Raw genomic sequence first — 20,985 nt, 5'->3', positions numbered from 1 at the left:
TCACACATCATTCACCAGTTTCAGGGACTGTATTTATCTTGTACAGAAGGAATAAACACAATGTTTGTGAACCATATAGTTATGTCTTAATCTGAACTGGGCACTAAACCAACTATGAAATAAGTTACCGCTAAACTCCTCCAGTGGTATAATATGTTCGTTATAACATAATGAATTTGAAAGTATTTAGTATGGATGCTTAGAAATGCATGATATACAACAGACCAATCCTCATCATATACTGCAATATTAAAGAAGAAAAACCTCCACTCTACCCAACACAACAATTATCAGGCAGCATATTAAATAGCACAGAGCTAACCACAACAACAGGGGGCGCCATGCAAGCCCCAGGTTGACTGACAGGTTTCTGGGTACCTGCTCGACTCCGCCTCCCTATTTCACCACCTCCGCTATCATGCCGACTATGGCCCAGGCTGTGGAGGTTTAGTTTTTCGGTTAAGCCATGGAGTTTTTCAGCTAATCCTGAATGATGCCTATCTTTTTCAACCAGAATTTCAGTCCCCAAATGTGTAATGGGAGCACACACAGTCTGGGAGGCGGTCACGGCCGCCACATCCTTGAGATGTAGATCCTTACCAACAGTTTGCGGCGCCAGCACCGCTTGAGAAGGCTTCTTCATGAAGGAGTAGAAGAGGTGTTTGCATAGATCCTCTGGTAGTTGAGCATCCAAATAAGTCTCCATAAATAACACAAAACAGTCATAGCCAATGGGCTGTAAACACAAAGATAAACTTAAACCAAGTCATGTAAGTCTGTGTCAAAGATTTATATAATGTCACAGTTAATGTGTGATAATGTACTTCGAGACAGAATTGAAAGACATACCTCCTCTGGGTTATACTTTGACAAGCAGCCATCGCCGTTAAACTCTCCTAAGACATCTTTAAGTTTCTTTGAGGAATCTGGATGGAGAAAAAAAATTATTTTACATTGTTTTGTTATCAGTATCTTCTATTGCCTACTATATCAGATGTACTGTAACAAAAGGCTTTATGTTGCAGTGTCATAACGGTTTATCGTACAGATTCTGAAGCCTTTCATACACCCAAATTACAGGTAACTCTTGATGGCTCGAACTTCGATCTCTCGAAGTTCTTGATCGCTCGAAGTGAATCTTCGGTCCCGAATTTTTCCACTTTATAACTAAGCAAATTTACTCTTGATTTCTCGAACTCTTGATCTCTCGAAACCCTTGATCCCTCGAAGTCAAAATGCAATCCCGCTATGCATATTCTATTAGAATTTACCCTTGATACCTCGAAGTGGCTACCTGTATACAAGGTTATATAATTAGCACCTTTACCTGGACTTTTAAATAGTCCCAGGCAGAAGACGCGGGTCTCGGGGAACGGGATGTTTATTCAGGTGACACTTATGCTGCAAGGTGATAATTAATCATATTTTGCCTATATGCTATTAAAATAATTATCATCGACTGTCTTACGATAATTAATTTAGAGACACAGTGTCATTGAAAAGTAGTAACTGTAATTGATTAAAAGACAAAACACTAATTTAATTTTTATTTCGAGTGCAGTGTCAAAGTTTTAACGAAATATGAAAAAAGCAGAAACAGCCTCAATGTCAATATGACGACTATTTTAGGACAAATACTTACAAAACTGCGTTCAATGATCGATTTTGGAATAGTATGTACGACACTGTAAAATATTTTCATGTAACGAATGCATAGTATGATGTCCGTATTATGAAGAATAAATAAATATACATGAAATGACGATATACATTTTTTGCTTTACTCAGTTTGATGAAATATTTATCTGGATTACGAAAAAATATCGTTGTTCTATAAAAACCACGTGTAAAAGGTTAGCACTGCATGAAAATCATTACATCCGGTAAGACTAATTTTAAAACCTGTCAACAAACCCGGAAAATTCCAGACTCTTGAAAATTCGAACTCTTGATCTCTTGAAGTTTTTCCTTGGTCCCGGGGACTTCGAGGTATCTCGAGTTACCTGTATATCTTTTTCAGTCCCAGGTCAGGGGCCCGTTTTACGAAAGAACTTACGACTAAGACCAAAATTTAATTCTGCTCATGACTTTCTAATTTACACTAAATTTAAAATAGTTTTAATCTTTTTAAAAGGAATGTTGAAAGATATTTTAACATTAGCAAATTTGAACAGAATCATTAATTTTGCAAAATTTTACAATGAACTAAAGTTTTTGGTCTTAGTCGTAAGTTCTTTTGTAAAACGGGGCCCAGGAGCTTAAAACACCAACTGCTTGATACTCAAAGCAATCAATTTATAGGGCTCACAGTGGGTGTTACCAGTCAACAGGGGATGTTTACTCCTCCTAGGCACCTGATCCCACCTCTGTAATTTCCAGGAGTCCATGTTTTATGCCCTCTTCACAGATTTGTAGTGTTTCTAGACCTTTATGAGATTGATCACTGTTTGTTATCTTCACTTTTTTAAATTTTATATGAGATAGCAAGTCATTTTTGCTAAAACACTTGCCATGAGAAAGTAGATAAAAATCAGAATCCTTGATCTGTTAACTGAAGGAATTTTTCCAATTTTCATTCAAAGTAGAATCTGATGTATAATTTTCCTTGATAGTATATACAAATAGTGATTTCAGGAAAACAATGAAGGTTGAAAATTATATATTTGTACTGGGCAGAATAAGGACCAATCAAATACAGTCTAAGAGCAGACAAGTTCAATTTAATAAATCCAAATCAATATGACTCAAAGTCATAAACTTTTGGAATACACAACTGTAAAGTCTCAAATGACTATAAATACAAATTACCAAAATGCTTCTATATTGTGTTTACCTGTAAAATTTTAGGGAGGACACATAAAACATTTGGTTAGGTCAGCCAAATCTGACAAGATTCAAACATTAATAGCTAGCCACTGAGGGTGATCTCCCCTTATTCCCTGCACTATGAAAACTTCTCCATACACAATGATACACAAATAACGTTGTAGACATACAAGAGAGAAATGATCCTATACTACAACATACACAATAACACTGAAGTCATACAAGAGAGAAATGATCCTATACTACAACATACACAATAACACTGAAGTCATACAAGAGAGAAATGATCCTATACTACAACATACACAATCATACACAATAACACTGAAGTCATACAAGAGAGAAATGATCCTATACTACAACATACACAATCATACACAATAACACTGTAGACATACAAGACAGAAATGTTTAGGATGACTACATACCCTGTATTACCATCCTAACTCACCTAAATCAATCCACTTATTAAACATATACTTCCATATATCTGTACCAAGTAATCGAAAATCCATTCCTATCCAATGTAGTATATTACTACATAATGAATGCTTTTTGGTGCACGTAAAACATGAGGCATTGACACAGTATTTCATGTGAACTGTTTACTAGAGCTTAACATCGTACTTTAGAATTACATCTAAGGAGCACTTGAAACCATACACAAGTAACATCCCTGCATTTCTCAAGTGTCAAGTTATCTTCCTTAATATGTCCTTAAGAAGATGTGATGTCAGAAGATGTGCACGCAAAAAAATTATACATAAAGATAAATAAAACTTTATATATATACTATATGAAGTGCTTAAAAAACAAGAATTTTTTTCTGAGTCTTTTCCTTGTTTGTGTTTCCGGAAATTCAGTGACAAATTTCCTGTCACTCGTCAAGACTCCATGTTTCCTAATCAATGGGTGCTCTCGACTACTTCTGTCTTTCCAAACCCATTCAGCATTCCACTGACTTAACTCTTATATGTTAAGGAGCTTAAAAATTCTATAAGATATGATGGATCATTGTAACATTAAAGTCGCATGAAAAAAAGATGTCAACTACAAATACTTTCCTTTACAGTAGTTTTGAGCTGTAAACTGTCCCCCATCTAAAAATGTTAGCTACTTAAAACATATTTTCTTAAATCCAAAATAACATAATTATCCTACCTTAGGTCAAAAATTGGAAACATTTTCTTTATTCAGCATGATGGCAATTGTGCCTATGTATATAAGGAAACATCTGACTCAATGTCAAAAAATTATTTTCCTCATTACTTTTCATTAGCACCAATGCTGTGAGAGTGAAAATTTCAAACTGTTGAAAAAAACCCTTTACTATTCCTAAACCTTGATATAGTGCTACATCTATAACCTAAACATCTAGGATATGTAGTCCTTCAGAGCTTACATGTCACAAAGTAGTATAGGACAACACTGGCTTTCTGGTGCAAATTTAATTGTTATAAATGGTGAGTCATATTTTCACTTTGATAATCCTTAGTACCATTCATTCTTTGCTTAGTTTATTTAATATGGTATGTTTTCAAAATTGAATGAAATATGAAGAGAAAATGTCAATATGTAAAATAGAAACAAAGATTAAATTGAATAATTTAATTTTGGTTGTAACACGTCATTTGATTGGATAAAAAAATTAGAACATAGCGTATAACCTGGGTTGCCTATGTCACAATGACTTACGTCAAAAACATATCAATCCGATTGACGTTACATTTAAAATACGTACAATCTGCAGGCATTTTGAAGGAGAAATTGTCTAACTTTTTACACTTACTTATGGAAAATTAATTTTTTCTGCCTGGTATAAATTTACCCTATATGTATGTGATTACAAACTTTCCGTGGAAAGTCCCAGTGTGCTTAAAGCACATTTTATTAACATTTTGTGGCAACCTAAGAAACCTGTGTAATTTAAATCAAAAGGAATGAATTTAATAGTTACCCAAGGTATACTGTATAACCTGGGTTGGAATAGTTTATGCTTTTTTATAAACCGCTTCGCGATCTATATAGTTTAAACTGCCCCAACCCAGGTTATACCAGTATAACTTGGGTAGCTATTAAATTCATTCCTTCATTAAAACAAGAGGCCCATGGGCCACAACGCTCACCTGAGTCAATTTGGCCCTGCTGTTCTTTGTCAGCAGATTTCTTCTTCTATATATTCATATGTAAAGCTTTGATTGACTGTTCTAGGCATAACCTATCCCTAGTTGCCATATTTTGAATGAAATTGAATCTAAACCTTCTGAGGATGCTTCTATATTCATATAAATAATCATGGTTTTGCTGTTCTTGAAACAGAATTTTAAAGATGTCTGCCATCCTACTCTGGGGGGTAGGGGGGGGGGGGGGGGGTCATGATTTGAACAAACTTGAATCTACACTACCTGAGGATGCTTCCATATCAATATGACTAATTATGGCTTTGTTGATCGTGAGAAGAAGATTTTTTAAGATATTTCTTTTATATATATATATATATATATATATATATATATATATATATATATATATATTCTTTTGTTAAACTTTGATCCCCCATTGTGGCCCCAACCTACTACTAGAGGATGCTCTGAACAAACTTGAATCTACAATACTAATGGGGATGCTTCAATATCAAAATGACTAATCATGGCTTTCCTGTTCTTGAAAAGATTTTTAAAGAATTCTCCTATATCTTCCTATGTAAAACTTTGATCCCCCATTGTGGCCCCACCCTACCCCCAGGGGTCATGATTTGAACAAACTTGAATCTTCATTTCCTGAGGATGATTCCATATCAATATGACTAATTGTGGCTTTGTTGTTCTTGAGAAGAAGATTTTTAAAGAATTTTTCTATATATTCCTATGTAAAACTTTGATCCCCAATTGTGGCCCCACCCTACCCCCGGGGTCATGATTTGAACAAACTTGATTCTACACTACCTGAGCATGATTCCATATCAATACGACTAATTGTGGCTTTATTGTTCTTGAGAAGAAGATTTTTAAAGAATTTTGCTATATATTCCTATGTAAAACTTTGATCCCTCATTGTGGCCCCACCCTACCCCCGGGGTCATGATTTGAACAAACTTGAATCTACACTATGTAATGAAGGTTTCCATAAGTTTCAACTCTTCTGGCCCAATGGTTCTGGAGAAGAGGATTTTCAAGAGAAGACACCAAATTTTCACCAATTCTTAATTATCTCCCCTTGGAAGAGGGTGTGGCCCTTCATTTGAACAAACTTGATCCCCCTTCACCCAAGGATGCTTTGTGGAAAGTTTGGTTGAAATTGGCCCAGTGGTTCTGGAGAAGAAGTCGAAAATGTGAAAAGTTTACAGACGGACAGACAGATGGACGGACGGACAGACTACGGACAAAATGTGATCAGAAAAGCTCACTTGAGCTTTCAGCTCAGGTGATTAAAAAAAACAGAGGAAAACCAATGGGTGTCTCTCCAGAGTTCAGAGGTGAGCTCAACCTCAGAAGCCGATATCAAAACAGAGATTCTCTGGTGAAAAGAATGCAAAGGCTTACAGATTTAAAAGGCCAAAACTAACCAAAATTAAAGAAATCATTTCAAATAAATGCAATTTCATTTTGAAGATAAGTAATTGCTAGCAAAGGTTTGGAGTTTAGGGTTATTGTCCAGAAGGTAGTGTTTGAGTTTAGTGGTGAGTGCTCAAAATGTCACTGGCCTCTTGAGGGCCCCCTATACACTAGAAAAGTATAAGTTGTTTTGGACTTTGAGAAAATTTTAAAGGTGAAAATATTGAGCTGATCTTTTCATTTTCAACAATGTGTACCTCAGCCATTCTGTCCCAGGAAAAATGTTCTCAGACTTTAACAAAGTAATGATGAACATTAATCACTTAGTACATGCACTTACAGAGCACAAAAGTGTCAAGAAATGGAACTCTTCAGTGTATAGAGGGACCCTTAAACTAAAATACTCTACAAGTTTCAACAACTACAAATAAAATTTAAAATCTGTGTTCTAGTTCAAATGATGGCTTGTTATAAGATTCTTCTTGTAGTAGTTTAGAGAAAACAGTAACTAAATCATTTAAGTAATGTGGTCCCTGCTTGCTTCTTCTACCCTAGCCGTATACTCAAACAAAAACAACAAACTGTTTAACAAATTCCTGGAGGACATCAGCTACCATGTATGCATGATTATACATGTGCATCTTGATTCAAAATAGTCTCAAACAGGGCATAACCCTGCCGACTTCGGCTAACCATTAGGGACGAGATGAGAAAATTAATGACTCACAGTAATCCTTATCATGGCAGCTTAAACACCACTAACTCAGCAAATTTATTTGTACAGTTTTATACACAGATGGATCACAATTTTAATCCCTTCCATTAAAAACAAGGATCCATAAGAAAACCTTTCTAGCAAATTGCTCAGTGGTAAAACAAAAAAATCAATTACACAAATGATCAGGGCTGAATAAATTTAGAAACTTTTTCCCCATTTACGAAGAAGTTGTAGATTTAGTAAACAACAAAAACCTGCTTAAACCTTTTACATCCATGGGATTAATAGACATGTATAGCATCAAACTGGTTAACCAGGCTATAACCATATGCCCAATGATGGTAATTGCTATGTACACACAATGGGAAAAAAAGGTAACATGAAGATATATGAGAATAAATACCCCTTCATCTTAGCCACTGATTGCTATAAATAACAAGGACTTTCCTCAACCACTGGACCATATTTGACGGTCAAACTACACTGAAATCAAGGTCACTTCTCCCTGACCTTCAGATTCTATGATGGACTACAATCTACATTTATACATAAATGAATCCAATGCCAGGTTCCTTTAGTGTTACCAAGGCTACACTACAGTCATACCAAATTAAAATAAAATAAAGGTGAAAAGACAAGAGAAATGTAAACCCTGGTTTTAGTAGAATAATGATCTTATAAACTTGATTAATGTGACTAACTCAACATTCCCAGTGAATCTGAATTAGATAACCAGTGGAATGAAGCAACCTAAAAGAGCTCTTTTCTAGATATCTCTTTAAAAAAAACTTATGAAAAATTAAAAACACTTGACTGTACTTGACACAGATGTCTTGTAGACAGAAAACTATATTCCTTCAATTCTAAATGTTTAAAAACTCCTGTGTTTCACAGTGCTTATCCAGACAGAGAAAGAGGTATACTTCCATAGTTGGTGTATGGCAATTACCAAGACAGACAGATGGACAGCTATAGCTGGTTCATACAGACAGACACACTTACATGAGGTGTACACCTGTAGTTTATACACCTATAACTGGTTCATACAGACAGACACACTTACATGAGGTATACACTTGTAGTCTATACACCTATAGCTGATTCACACAGACACACTTACATGAGGTATACACTTGTAGTTTATACACCTATAACTGGTTCACACAGACACACTTACATGAGGTGTACACCTGTAGTTTATACACCTATAGCTGGTTCACACAGACACACTTACATGAGGTGTACACCTGTAGTTTATACACCTATAGCTGGTTCACACAGACACACTTACATGAGGTGTACACCTGTAGTCTATACACCTATAGCTGGTTCACACAGACACACTTACATGAGGTGTACACCTGCAATCTATACACCTATAGCTGGTTCATACAGACAGACACACACTTACATGAGGTATACACCTGTAGTCTATACACCTATAGCTGGTTCACACAGACACACTAACATGAGGTGTACACCTGCAGTCTATACACCTATAGCTGGTTCATACAGACAGACACACACTTACATGAGGTATACACCTGTAGTCTATACACCTATAGCTGGATCACAAAGACAGACACACTAACATGAGGTGCACACCTGCAGTCTATACATCTATAGCTGGTTCAAACAGACAGACACACTTACATGAGGAATACATCTGTAGTCTATACACCTATAGCTGGTTCATACAGACAGACACACTTACATGAGGAATACACCTGGATTCTATACACCTATAGCTGGTTCACACAGACACACACACTTACATGAGGTATACTCCTGCAATTGGTGGAACTCTTCTGCACTGATCTTTTTCATATAGACAGACACACTTACATGAGGTATACACCTGAATTCTATACACCTATAGCTGGTTTATACAGACAGACATACTTACATGAGGTATACACCTGTAGTCTATACACCTATAGCTGGTTCATACAGACAGACACACTTACATGAGGAATACACCTGGATTCTATACACCTATAGCTGGTTCACACAGACACACACACTTACATGAGGTATACACCTGTAGTCTATACACCTATAGCTGGTTCACACAGACACACACACTTACATGAGGTATACTCCTGCAGTTGGTGGAACTCTTCTGCACTGATCTTTTTCCAGTCCATATCTGCCATTTTTATGCTGACTGCAGTAAGTTTGGTATCATTGTGAGCTTTACATCCACAAATCAAGTTCTGAAATAGAAATCTTTAATATTTGCTTGGATTTAGGATAATGTATTCTACTCTATACCACTAACCTGACAACGGTTCATAGGAAACCCTAATTAATTTTCTGCATAAAAAATACAGAAAAGATTGAACTGAAAGAGCCCAAAATTCTCTGTGGACCAGACAGCTGATAATTTGATTCTACTTTGTTCACATTATGGTAAGTAAATATGTGCAGGCAAATTCCTTAAATCAGACAATTTACCAAATAATTTGTACATCATGCACATGACTGCATCACTTATATGTTCAATGCTTACATGATGTCCAGATTAAATATGGATCTTTGTTACCATGTGCATACAAATGTAAAAAATAAAATAACAAGGGAGATGAAAAGAATGTAAACTCATAAGAAAAAAACCTCCCCCACAATTAATACAGTATAATGGCAATCTGATATACAATACTGTCATTCTCTTTCCATTGAAAGTAGTCCTGTCGACAAATCTTTGGTCTGTATAGATAGTTTTTGTATGACATATTTTTCCTTTGAATTATTTCCCTTGCCTGCCATCTTGAAGGTCAGACTAGTGAATTTTCCTCTTTGAGCAACCAAATTTAAACATGTATGACTGAAATATAAGGGCAAAAATTTTTGAAATACTAAAATTATGAATTAAAGGAAGCTTTTGTTAACATATACTCATAAGAAAAATCGTGTTATATGCGCCTCATTGCTCAGTATGACAAGTCTAAATTGGTTGAATAATGAAGGAATCTGGGCTTGTTGACCTCCAAAATGGCAACCAATGGGAAATAACTCTTGCTAAAATCGTGTCTATCAAAAATTATCTATGTGGGGATATAATATACAATAAGTAAACAGGGATATAATATACAATCAGGACACAGGGATACATAAATTATTATACAATCAGTTCACAGGGATATATTGCACAAACAGGACACAGGAATGTAATATACTATCAGTTCACAGGGATATAATATACAATAAGTACACAGGGATATAATATACAGTCAGTACACAGGGATATAATATATAATCAGGACACAGGGATTTATAATATACAAACAGGACACAGGGATATAATATACAAACAGGACACAGGAATGTAATATACTATCAGTTCACAGGGATATAATATACAATCAGGACACAGGGATATAATATACAGTCAGTACACAGGGATATAATATACAATCAGGACACAGGGATATAATATACTATCAGGATACAGGGATATAATATACAATCAGGACACAGGGATATACAATCAGGACACAGGGATATAATGTACAATCAGGACACAGGGATATAATATACAGTCAGGACACAGGGATACATAAATTATTATACAATCAGTTCACAGGGATATATTACACAAACGTACAGGACACAGGAATGTAATATACTATCAGTTCACAGGGATATAATATACAATAAGTACACAGGGATATAATATACAGTCAGTACACAGGGATATAATATATAATCAGGACACAGGGATTTATAATATACAAACAGGACACAGGGATATAATATACAAACAGGACACAGGAATGTAATATACTATCAGTTCACAGGGATATAATATACAATCAGGACACAGGGATATAATATACAGTCAGTACACAGGGATATAATATACAATCAGGACACAGGGATATAATATACTATCAGGATACAGGGATATAATATACAATCAGGACACAGGGATATACAATCAGGACACAGGGATATAATGTACAATCAGGACACAGGGATATAATATACAGTCAGGACACAGGAATATAATATATAATCAGTTCACAGGGATATAATATACAATCAGGACACAGGGATATAATATAATATCAGATCACAGGGATATAATATACTATCAGGACACAGGGATATAATATATAATCAGTTCACAGGGATATAATATACAATCAGGACACAAGGATATAATATACAATCAGGATACAGGGATATAATGTATAATCAGGACACAGGGATATAATATAAAATCAGGACACAGGGATATAATATACTATCAGGACACAGGGATATAATATACTATCAGGACACAGCAGTGATTTTTGTGCAATTTTTAAAAAGGGCACTGGGCCTTTACAATTGGGAAAAATCATCGACATTTGTGTCAAATTGGGAAAACTCAATGAAATTTTAATTGACCTTAATTAAATGGTAAAATAAAATATGTAATTAAATTATTTATACTTCATTTATTCAATTTACTTTTTTTATCTTTGAAAGTTGTCAATAATTGTGACCGTCCTATATATTTATTTCATTTTTTTTTTTTTGGGCCATAATAGTGGACATAAGAGAAAATCCTTCTCGTAATAGCCATTGAAGATGGGATAATCTGACATGATTAATCACAAATAATTTCTCTGCATTACTACTTGCATCTGCCAGGTGTAGAAACAGTTGATTTTTGTTGAATCAGGGATGCATGTTGTAGAACTGCTACTAGTTTGATTTACAAATAAAGGTATGTTTCTTCAGTTCACATGCATCTTTCTTACAATGTATTTACACAAAACATGGGTTTCTACGTCTTGTAAACATGGTAAATGCACAAAATAATGTGCTATTCTTCACCATTAATTTAAGAGACTGAATGACCGAGAACAATAGCGTTCCGTTTTAGATAAGTCGTACGTAAAAATTTCAATATAACAAAAACAACAGCAGATTTATTTTGGGAAAAATGCGACTGAAATTGGGAAAAAAATTGGTAATTTTTGAGAGGGGAAAGGGCCGATATTCGGACCTAAATTGGGTGTAGAAAAATCACTGCACAGGAATGTAATATACTATCAGGACACAGGGATATAATATACATCAGGACACAGGGATATAATACACAAACAGGACTCAGGGATAAAATATACAATCAGGACACAGGATATAATATACTACTAGTATCAGTTCACAGGGATATAATATACAATCAGGACATAGGGATATAATATTCAATCAGGACACAGGGATATAATAAACAATCAGTACACAAGGATATAATATACAATCAGGACACAGGGATATAATATATTATTATACCTCTACTGTTATTACTCTATATAAAATTAGTACCATAAAACTGTCTATTTCCTTAAGAAGATACTATTTCCCTCATCTGAGGACTACTCCCTGAAAAGTCGGAGCTACTCCCTGGGACTACTCCCTCATGAATATTTATTAATAATTTTAACCAATTAAAAATATCAGTGGGCGGAGCGTTCAAGGAATCTCGAGTCTGTGACGTAATGTTATTAGCAATGTAACTATGACGTCAAAACATTTCGACATGCAATGTCAAAATCATACTGGAATTCTCACAAAATGAAGACAACGATAATCCTTCGAAGTGTCAGTGAAATTATTTTATATTTTTTAATAATTTCATTTTCCTCGGTATTGATGCATTAGTTTTCTTACAACATTTTTAATCACATGCATTTGTGAATATTTAAATGCCTCTATATTGTTTTAAAAAAAGTCCGAGTCTCTAGTTTAATAAATCTCCCATGATTGTTTCGGTATAATAAAACAGTTATGGAATGGGTACTCGGGAAATGTCAAATTCGCTGCCTCGGGAAATAGTTTCCTCCCTTGGGGAACCATAAATTTGCTATTTCCCTCATACCCATTCCATAACTGTATACTATCAGGACACAGGGATATAATATACAATCAGGACACAGGGATATAATATAATATCAGAACACAGGGATATAATATACAATCAGGACACAAGGATATAATATACAATCAGTTCACAGGGATATAATATACAATCAGGACACAAGGATATAATATACAATCAGGATACAGGGATATAATATACAATCAGGACACAGGGATATAATATACAATCAGGACACAGGGATATAATATACAATCAGTACACAGGGATATAATATACAATCAGGACACAGGGATATAATATACTATCAGGATACAGGGATATAATATACAATCAGGACACAGGGATATAATATACTATCAGAACACAGGGATATAATATACAAGAGGCCCATGGGCCTTGAATCGCTCTTCTGATAAACTGTACAACCTATCACTTCTATTTGAAGCCTCGAAGTATCCTGTATATTTACATGAACCCTTGAAATTCCAATTCACACTCTGAGAACCCAAGATGATTCTAAGCCAGTTAGTACCTGAGAGTTGGTCATGGTGACCTACTTATCACTTGTCATTCTCTGAGGACCCATCAACTAAGTTTGATGATTCTAAGCCAATTTAATACCTGAAGTATTTTATAAAATTATAATCATAAAATTTTATAAGTAAGTCAAAGTGACCTACTTTTCAATTGTTTTACTCCAAGGACCCAAGATGCATCAACTGACAAAGTTTGATGATTCTAAGCCAATTAGTACCTGTAATATTTAATTAAAGCCATAAATTTTCAAAAGTAGGTCACCGTGACCTACTTTTCAGTTGCTGTACTCCGAGGACCAAAGATACATCGACTGACAAAGTTTGATGATTCTAGCCAATAAGTACCCAAAATATTTAATTACAGCCATAAATTTTCAAAAGGAGGTCACAATGACCTACTTTTCAGTCAACCTACTCCGGGGACCAAAGATGCATCAACTGACAAATTTTGACGATTCTAAGCCAAATAATTCCTGAAAATATTAAATACAGCCATAAAACTTCAAAAGTAGGTCACCGTGACCTACTTTTCAGTTGTTGTACTCCAAGGACCCAAGACGCATCAACTGACAAAGTTTAATGATTCTAAGCCAATTAGTACCCGAAATATTTGATTAAAGCCATAAATTTTCAAAAGTAGGTCACGGTGACCTACTTTCAGTTGTTGTACTCCGAGGACCCATGACGCATAAACTGACAAAGTTTTATGATTCTAAGCCAATTAGTACCCGAAATATTTTATTAAAGCCATAAATTTTCCGAAAGTAGGTCACGGTGACCTACTTTTTAGTCGACCTACTCCAAAGACCCATGACGCATCAACTGACAAAGTTTGATGATTCTAAGCCAATTAGTACCCGAAATATTTAATTAAAGCCATAAATTTTTAAAAGTAGGTCACGGTGACCTACTTTTTAGTCGATCTACTCTGAAGACCCAAGATGCATCAACTGACAAAGTTTGATGATTCTAAGCCAATTAGTACCCGAAATATTAAATTAACGCCATAAATTTTCAAAAGTAGGTCACTGTGACCTACTTTATAGTCGACCTACTCCGAAGACCCAAGATGCATCAACTGACAAAGTTTGATGATTCTAAGCCAATTAGTACCTGAAATATTTAATTATAGTCATATAAATTGAAAAGTAGGTCACGGTGACCTACTTTTCAGTTGACCTTTTTTGAAGACCCAAGATGCATCAACTCACAAAGTTTTATGATCATAGGACTTAAAATGTCCAAATTATGCCTCTAAAACGCTTTGAAATTGAATGCCTGCAAAGTTCAAAAAGTAGGTCACTGTGACCTACTTTTTAATAAATATGTTTTATGGCCCCAAGATGCATCATCTTACAAGATTTAATGATTCTAAGCCTCCCCGTATTCTAATTAATGACCTTAATTGTTTTAAAAATGATTAGCCATAAAATTCAAAAAGTAGGTCAAGGTGACCTACTTTTTAGTTGACGTACTTTGAGGACCCAAGATGCATCAACTGACAAAGTTTGATGATCATAGGCCTTAAATTGTTCAAAATATACCTCTAAATCATTTTGAAAAAGAATGGCCGCAAAATTTAAAAAGTAGGTCACCGTGACCTACTTTTGAGTCAACATGATATGAGGTCCTTAGATGCACCAACTGACAAGATTTGATGATCCTAGTCCTTATAGTAAGCAAAATATCAACATTCTAATAAAATGTAATTTTTGGTCAACTTTGAAGTTACCTTGAGACCACGCCCTTTGCCCCAGGGTAAATCCCCGTGCAAATTTTAATCTACAACATATCCTCATCCTTTTGTGTAAGTTTGGTGATAATCTGCCCAGTGGTTCTTGAGAAGAAGATTTTTTTAGCAACCAGTACTTTTGTTTCTATTTTCCTAATTATCTCCCCTTGTTAAAGGGTCACAACCCCAGTTTTAGTATAAAAGGGAGCCCTTGGGCCAAGGATACCCTGTGACAAATTTGACAATAATTGGCCAAGGGGTTCTTGAGTTATGGCCCATATTCTAAAAAGTTTGCGCATACCGCACACCGCACAAATGGCCATAGCATTAGCTCTTTGAGCCTTTGGCTCAGAAGAGCTAACAATCAGGACACAGGGATATACTATACAATCAGGATACAGGGATATAATATACAATCAGGACACAGGGATATAATATACTTTCAGAACACAGGGATATAATATACAATCAGGACACAGGGATATAATATACTTTCAGAACACAGGGATATAATATACAATCAGGACACAGGGATATTATATACCATCAGAACACAGGGATATAATATACAATCAGGACACAGGGATATAATATACTATCAGTTTGCAGGGATATAATATACTATCTGTATACAGGGATATAATATACAATCAGGACACATGGATATAATATACAATCAGTACACAGGGATATAATATACTGTCAGGACACAGGGATATAATATGGCTGTGTTGGGTCACTTTGTTTTTTATTTTGTCTTCTTGTTTACGAAAAAATTCCAATGAATTTAGAGTTTGGTGATCAATACCGATTACATTTACCACTCATATATGATTTAATATACTAAATTGTAACACATATTATCATTTTCACTACTCTGAGCCCACAACTTAAAGCTTCAAACTAACTTTGAATGGGTCCACTGTGACTTAAAAGCTTTTACTTTGACATTTCTTAAAATAAAACCAGTTATATGGGAGAGTAAAATACAGGAATCAATCCTTTTTGAATTTAAATGTTAAAGGCCCCCATAAAGGCTTCAAAAGGATAAGTTTTTGCAATAGTATAATTTCAGTTAAATATGTGAATTTTGTTCTGGAGCAAGCTTGCACTCAGTGAATTCTATACTCAACAAGAGGCCCATGGGCCACATCGCTCACCTGAGTAACTTTGGCCATGCTGTTCTTTATCAGATTTCCCCCCTTTTAATATACCTATTGTGGCCCCGCCCTACCCCCGGGGGTCATGATTTGAACAATTTAGAATCTACACTACCTCAGGATGCTTCCAAATATGTCTCAGCTTTATTGGTCCTTTGGTTCTTGAAAAGAAGATTTTTAAAGATTTTTCCTATATATTTCAATGTAAAACTTGGATTCCCTATTGTGGCCCGCCCTACCCCCGGGGGTCAAGATTTAAACAGTTTCGAATCTACACTACCCCAGGATGCTTCCATATAAGTTTCAGCTTTTCTGGCCAAGTGGTTCTTGAGAAGGAGATTTTTAAAGATTTTTCCTATATATTTCAATGTAAAACTTGGATTCCCTATTGTGGCCCCGCCCTACCCCCGGGGGTCATGATTTGAACAATTTATAATCTACACTACCCCAGGATGCTTCCATATAAGTTTCAGCTTTTCTGGCCCTGTGGTTCTTGAGAAGAAGATTTTTAAAGATTTTTCTTATGTATTTCAATGTAAAACTTGGATTCCCTATTGTGGCCCTGCCCTATCCCGGGGGTCATGATTTTAACAATTTAGAATCTACACTATCCCAGGATGCTTCCACATAAGTTTCAGCTTTTCTGGCCCAGTGGGTCTTGAGAAGAAGATTTTTTAATGACCCCACCCTATTTTTGTCTTTTCTTGATTATCTCCCCTTGTAAGGGGACTTGGCCCTTTATTTTAACAATTTACACTCCCCTCTACCCAAGGATACTTTGTACCAAGTTTGGTTAAAATTGGCCCAGTGGTTCTTGAGAAGAAGTTGAAAATGTGAAAAGTTTACAGACGGATGGACAGCTAGACGGACAGACGGACGGACGACGGACAACGGGTGATCAGAAAAGCTCACTTGAGCTTTCAGCTCAGGTGAGCTAAAAATTGAACAAATTTTGCCCATTTTGTCCTTTATCTTGAAAATAATGGAAAATTCAAATAGTTTGTGATGTCACAGAAACAAGCATTGACGATAAACTACCGTATATACTCGCCTATAAGTCGGGTTTTTTGGAAGTTAAACTTTGGTCCAAAACTCTTTATCCAACTTATACGCGAGTTATAAAAAGATTGGTATTTTAGTTGGTCAACCCCTCTAATTTAAGCTTAAAAAATACAACCGACTTATAGGCGGACCGACTTATAGGCTAGTATATACGGTACTTCTAAACTATAATATTTTTCATCGATTAAGAATTTTCATAAAATATATGCAATTCTATACATTTCTAGAGATTTTCAAAAACTGTCTCTTATTGGGGCAAAAATATGCTTTTATCGCATATAGTTCTTTGCTAGAAAAATATTTAAAATTGGGCATAAGGAGCTTTTGTGCCCCATTATGCTTATTTTCTGTCCTTGAAACTTCCATTCTGTCCAGAAGTTTTCTGCTCCTCTTAAAAAAAAATCAGACATAACAGTTGTCTTTTTTTTTTCAACAACTCTGCTTCAATGTTTTTTTATTCCAAGTTATAACAAAATAAAAATAAAATTAAGCAAGGAAGCACTGGATTTACTCACTGTGGTAAGTAAACAATTTATGATATAACTGAAGCCCTATCCCATGCTTGAGCAGTTCATTACAGTACTATGATACAAGAACATGTTTTGTAGATTTACATGTAATAGGCAGGTAATAATATTGGATTATGATATAGGTTTTCTCCATTTTAAATGTTTATGCACATTTTTTATGACAATTTAACACCAGAGGATGGCAAAATGAATAAACCCATAAAAAAAGGCATTCTAAGTGCAGCTACAGTGCAGTTACAGCTTACATTCATAATTCAGTGGACATGTGGGAAAATGCACATCGTAAGTACATAATTTCATTTTCTAAACATCTACCTACCCATGGCCTGCTTTTGAATAGGTTAACTGAAATGTATCTGACAGCTCAGTGCTTTTAAAATGAGTGAAATATTACTGAAGCAGCAGTTCAACTTTTCCGCATTTCAACACTGCTTTTCTGTGAAAAAATCCTGCTTTTCCGCAACATGTAATACTGCTTTTCTGCGATTATATTTTTTACTTTTCCTCTACTTATTTTAACATGTACCTCTTCTGTTAGCCAGGTGAAACCCAATGCTACTGCTTACCATGTGGAGGTGGAAGTAACAATTTAATCAGGATAGGTCTTGTTTGTTTGTTTGTTTGTTGTTTAACGTCCCTCTCGAGAATTTTTCACTCATATGGAGATGCCACCACTTGCTGGTGGAGAGCTGCAAATTTTGTAAAATACTCGGCACTTACGGCCATTGAGCAGTGAGGGATCCTTTTCGTGCCAGCACCTACTGCGACACAGGACCTCAGTTTATACGGTCTCATCCAAAGGACCGGTCTCCACTTCCCACAGTGGGATTTGAACCCGCGACGTAAGGATCAACTCCTTACTTCGCGACTCTAGAGCAGACGCTCTACCACTGCGCCACGCAGGCGACAGGATAGGTCTTGTAAATCACTGGATAAAAACAAAGATTTAAAACAATTAGCACTCGATAAATCAAAGATTAAAAACAAGCACCTGTCTAGATAATTAAACAATCACAGAACAAATATGCATGCTCTCACATTTCGGTGCGAGTTCCATATATATAATACATATTTTGCCACAATTTATTTCTGTATGAACAATCTCCATAATGTCTAGAACCTATTACCGACCACAGTAAAATGCAAAAATTATTCAACTTTTATCACACTCGTGACTGTGAGTAAATACTCACTATCAAGTATAACTCTTGAGAAAATACTGCTGAAATTTCGCCAACGTTTGGTGTTAAGCACTAACCGTGACCCTTTAAAAATCGCAGAAAGGAGGTATCAAAAAATAGAGATAACACATAACATATAGTAAAAAACAATCACGGAAAAGCATTGTGAAGTAGTCACGGAAAAGTAGACAGGTTGCAAAATAAAATCGTGGAAAAGCAAGACGGCCACTGAAGCAACATGAAGCAGTCATCATGGCTGGGGGAGGAGGGGGGACATTCCCCCCTCAAATAATTTTGCAGATGTATAGTATACTATAGAAAACATAACTTTATACTTAATATTTGTGCCTCCTGAAAAATAATGTCTGATGACATTTTTTTTTTGTCAAGGAATTTGTGCTTGGTGTAGTGCCCACCCAAACTGAAAACATTTGGTTGCCCCCCCCCCCCCCCAACACATCAAGAAAAAAAAAACAAAATTACTTCCTATGGGCCTGGTCAAAGAACATTATAACCCTCTACTTTACAATTTTTTTAGGTGACAAGTTTGTGCACCTTCCTTTTGAACAGTGAACATGGAAGACTCGAGATGCTCTCTGACAAATGGCAGCATGACAGCCAAAATTGTTATTAATAAATATGGTAATTATAAAAAAAATCTTTGCTTGCAATGATACTTACTCTGGTCTTGACATGAATATTTTGCACAATTCCCAACTAATTTTTATCCAGAAAATGAGGTAAATGTAAAACCATAAAAATTCTTCACATCACGGTAATTCCATCTGTAATGAATGACGATATTTACAAATAAGACATCGAAATATACACACATGCATGTATACTACTCTACACATAAATATCCTTCTTCTGCAGTGTTAAGTGCTGGCCTTGTGTCATCACTCCATAATGCATTCATAAATGCATATATCAACAACTCATAAGTAAGGCTAGCTTATTCATGCCCTTATCATAAAAATAACCTTTGTCTACAATTCCATATTTGTTGGAAAAGATCTGAATGCTAAACCGACTTGATTAGGACAAGGCTATTACATAATCACGAGACCGTAATTCTATCACATACCGAAATAACCATAACAAATCACTAGGGCCTATTTATGACCAGATAAAAAAAATATGCCCTCCCACACACCTCATCAAGCTTGTAAACATACCATTGAATTACAAACTAGGTTAGCGAGGTCTGCACATTCTGAACGAGGACAAAAAAATGTCACATTAATACGATCATCAGTATTTCCAAAGAAATTATGCGGACTGTGAAATTAAAACATGCATATTTAATTAACCAGCAACTATCACACCATTAGTCAATTCCAAATCTTTCTGGTCTGATAATAACTCTTAAAATTTTTGCTTGACACATTATGAATAAAAAATCAACTGTTTTCCTGTCAAAAAATAAAATAAATTTCTGATCCTTATCATACTGCCTATAAGCTTATCTGTCCATGTTACTTATCTTGAGGGCACCTTACCATTATAAATAATTATTCCTTGTGATTTGAAAAAATAATCAATAGACAATTTTAAATAGAAAGATTTTACTGATCATGCATACCAAGGGTGCACCTACATCCTGGTTTATCATAAGCTTTGTGAATTCATGTTACAACTAAGACAATTTCATTTTATCTGAGATATATATAAGTTAACATACATTATGATATAAGTAGTTATGTAGGTACATATGTTTGATGTACATATACTAAGCAAACACATAAACATGTATTAAAAGATCAATCCAAAAAGAACAGAGTGAGTGATTTCATCAATTTTATCAG

At 35.2% G+C, this 20,985-nt stretch overlaps 1 protein-coding gene across 2 annotated transcripts in view; it reads right to left on the bottom strand.

Moving 5' to 3' along the window:
* LOC133191111 (diacylglycerol kinase beta-like) overlaps positions 1-19,894 on the bottom strand; it is an 83,776-nt gene extending 63,882 nt beyond the window's left edge. The window contains exons 1-4 of one of the 2 annotated variants that reach the window (XM_061326806.1): positions 19,871-19,894; positions 9,188-9,314; positions 850-926; positions 379-736 (exon numbers count right to left, since the gene is read on the bottom strand). In XM_061326806.1, coding sequence (XP_061182790.1) covers positions 379-736; positions 850-926; positions 9,188-9,254 — 502 coding nt within the window. In that variant the 5' untranslated portion in view covers positions 9,255-9,314; positions 19,871-19,894. Of the gene's footprint in view, positions 1-378; positions 737-849; positions 927-3,277; positions 3,386-9,187; positions 9,315-19,870 lie in introns of those variants that run through there. The other variant, XM_061326807.1, reaches the window with a different exon arrangement.
* Positions 19,895-20,985: the final 1,091 nt, after the last annotated feature.

This window comes from Saccostrea echinata, unplaced genomic scaffold (genome assembly GCF_033153115.1).
Source record: "Saccostrea echinata isolate AGI-Se365-2 ecotype Australia unplaced genomic scaffold, CSIRO_AGI_Sech_v1 ptg000023l, whole genome shotgun sequence".
NCBI classification, from domain to species: domain Eukaryota; kingdom Metazoa; phylum Mollusca; class Bivalvia; order Ostreida; family Ostreidae; genus Saccostrea; species Saccostrea echinata.
Note: the sequence above shows the minus strand (reverse complement) of the source record. Positions and strands in the feature narration are given on the sequence as shown.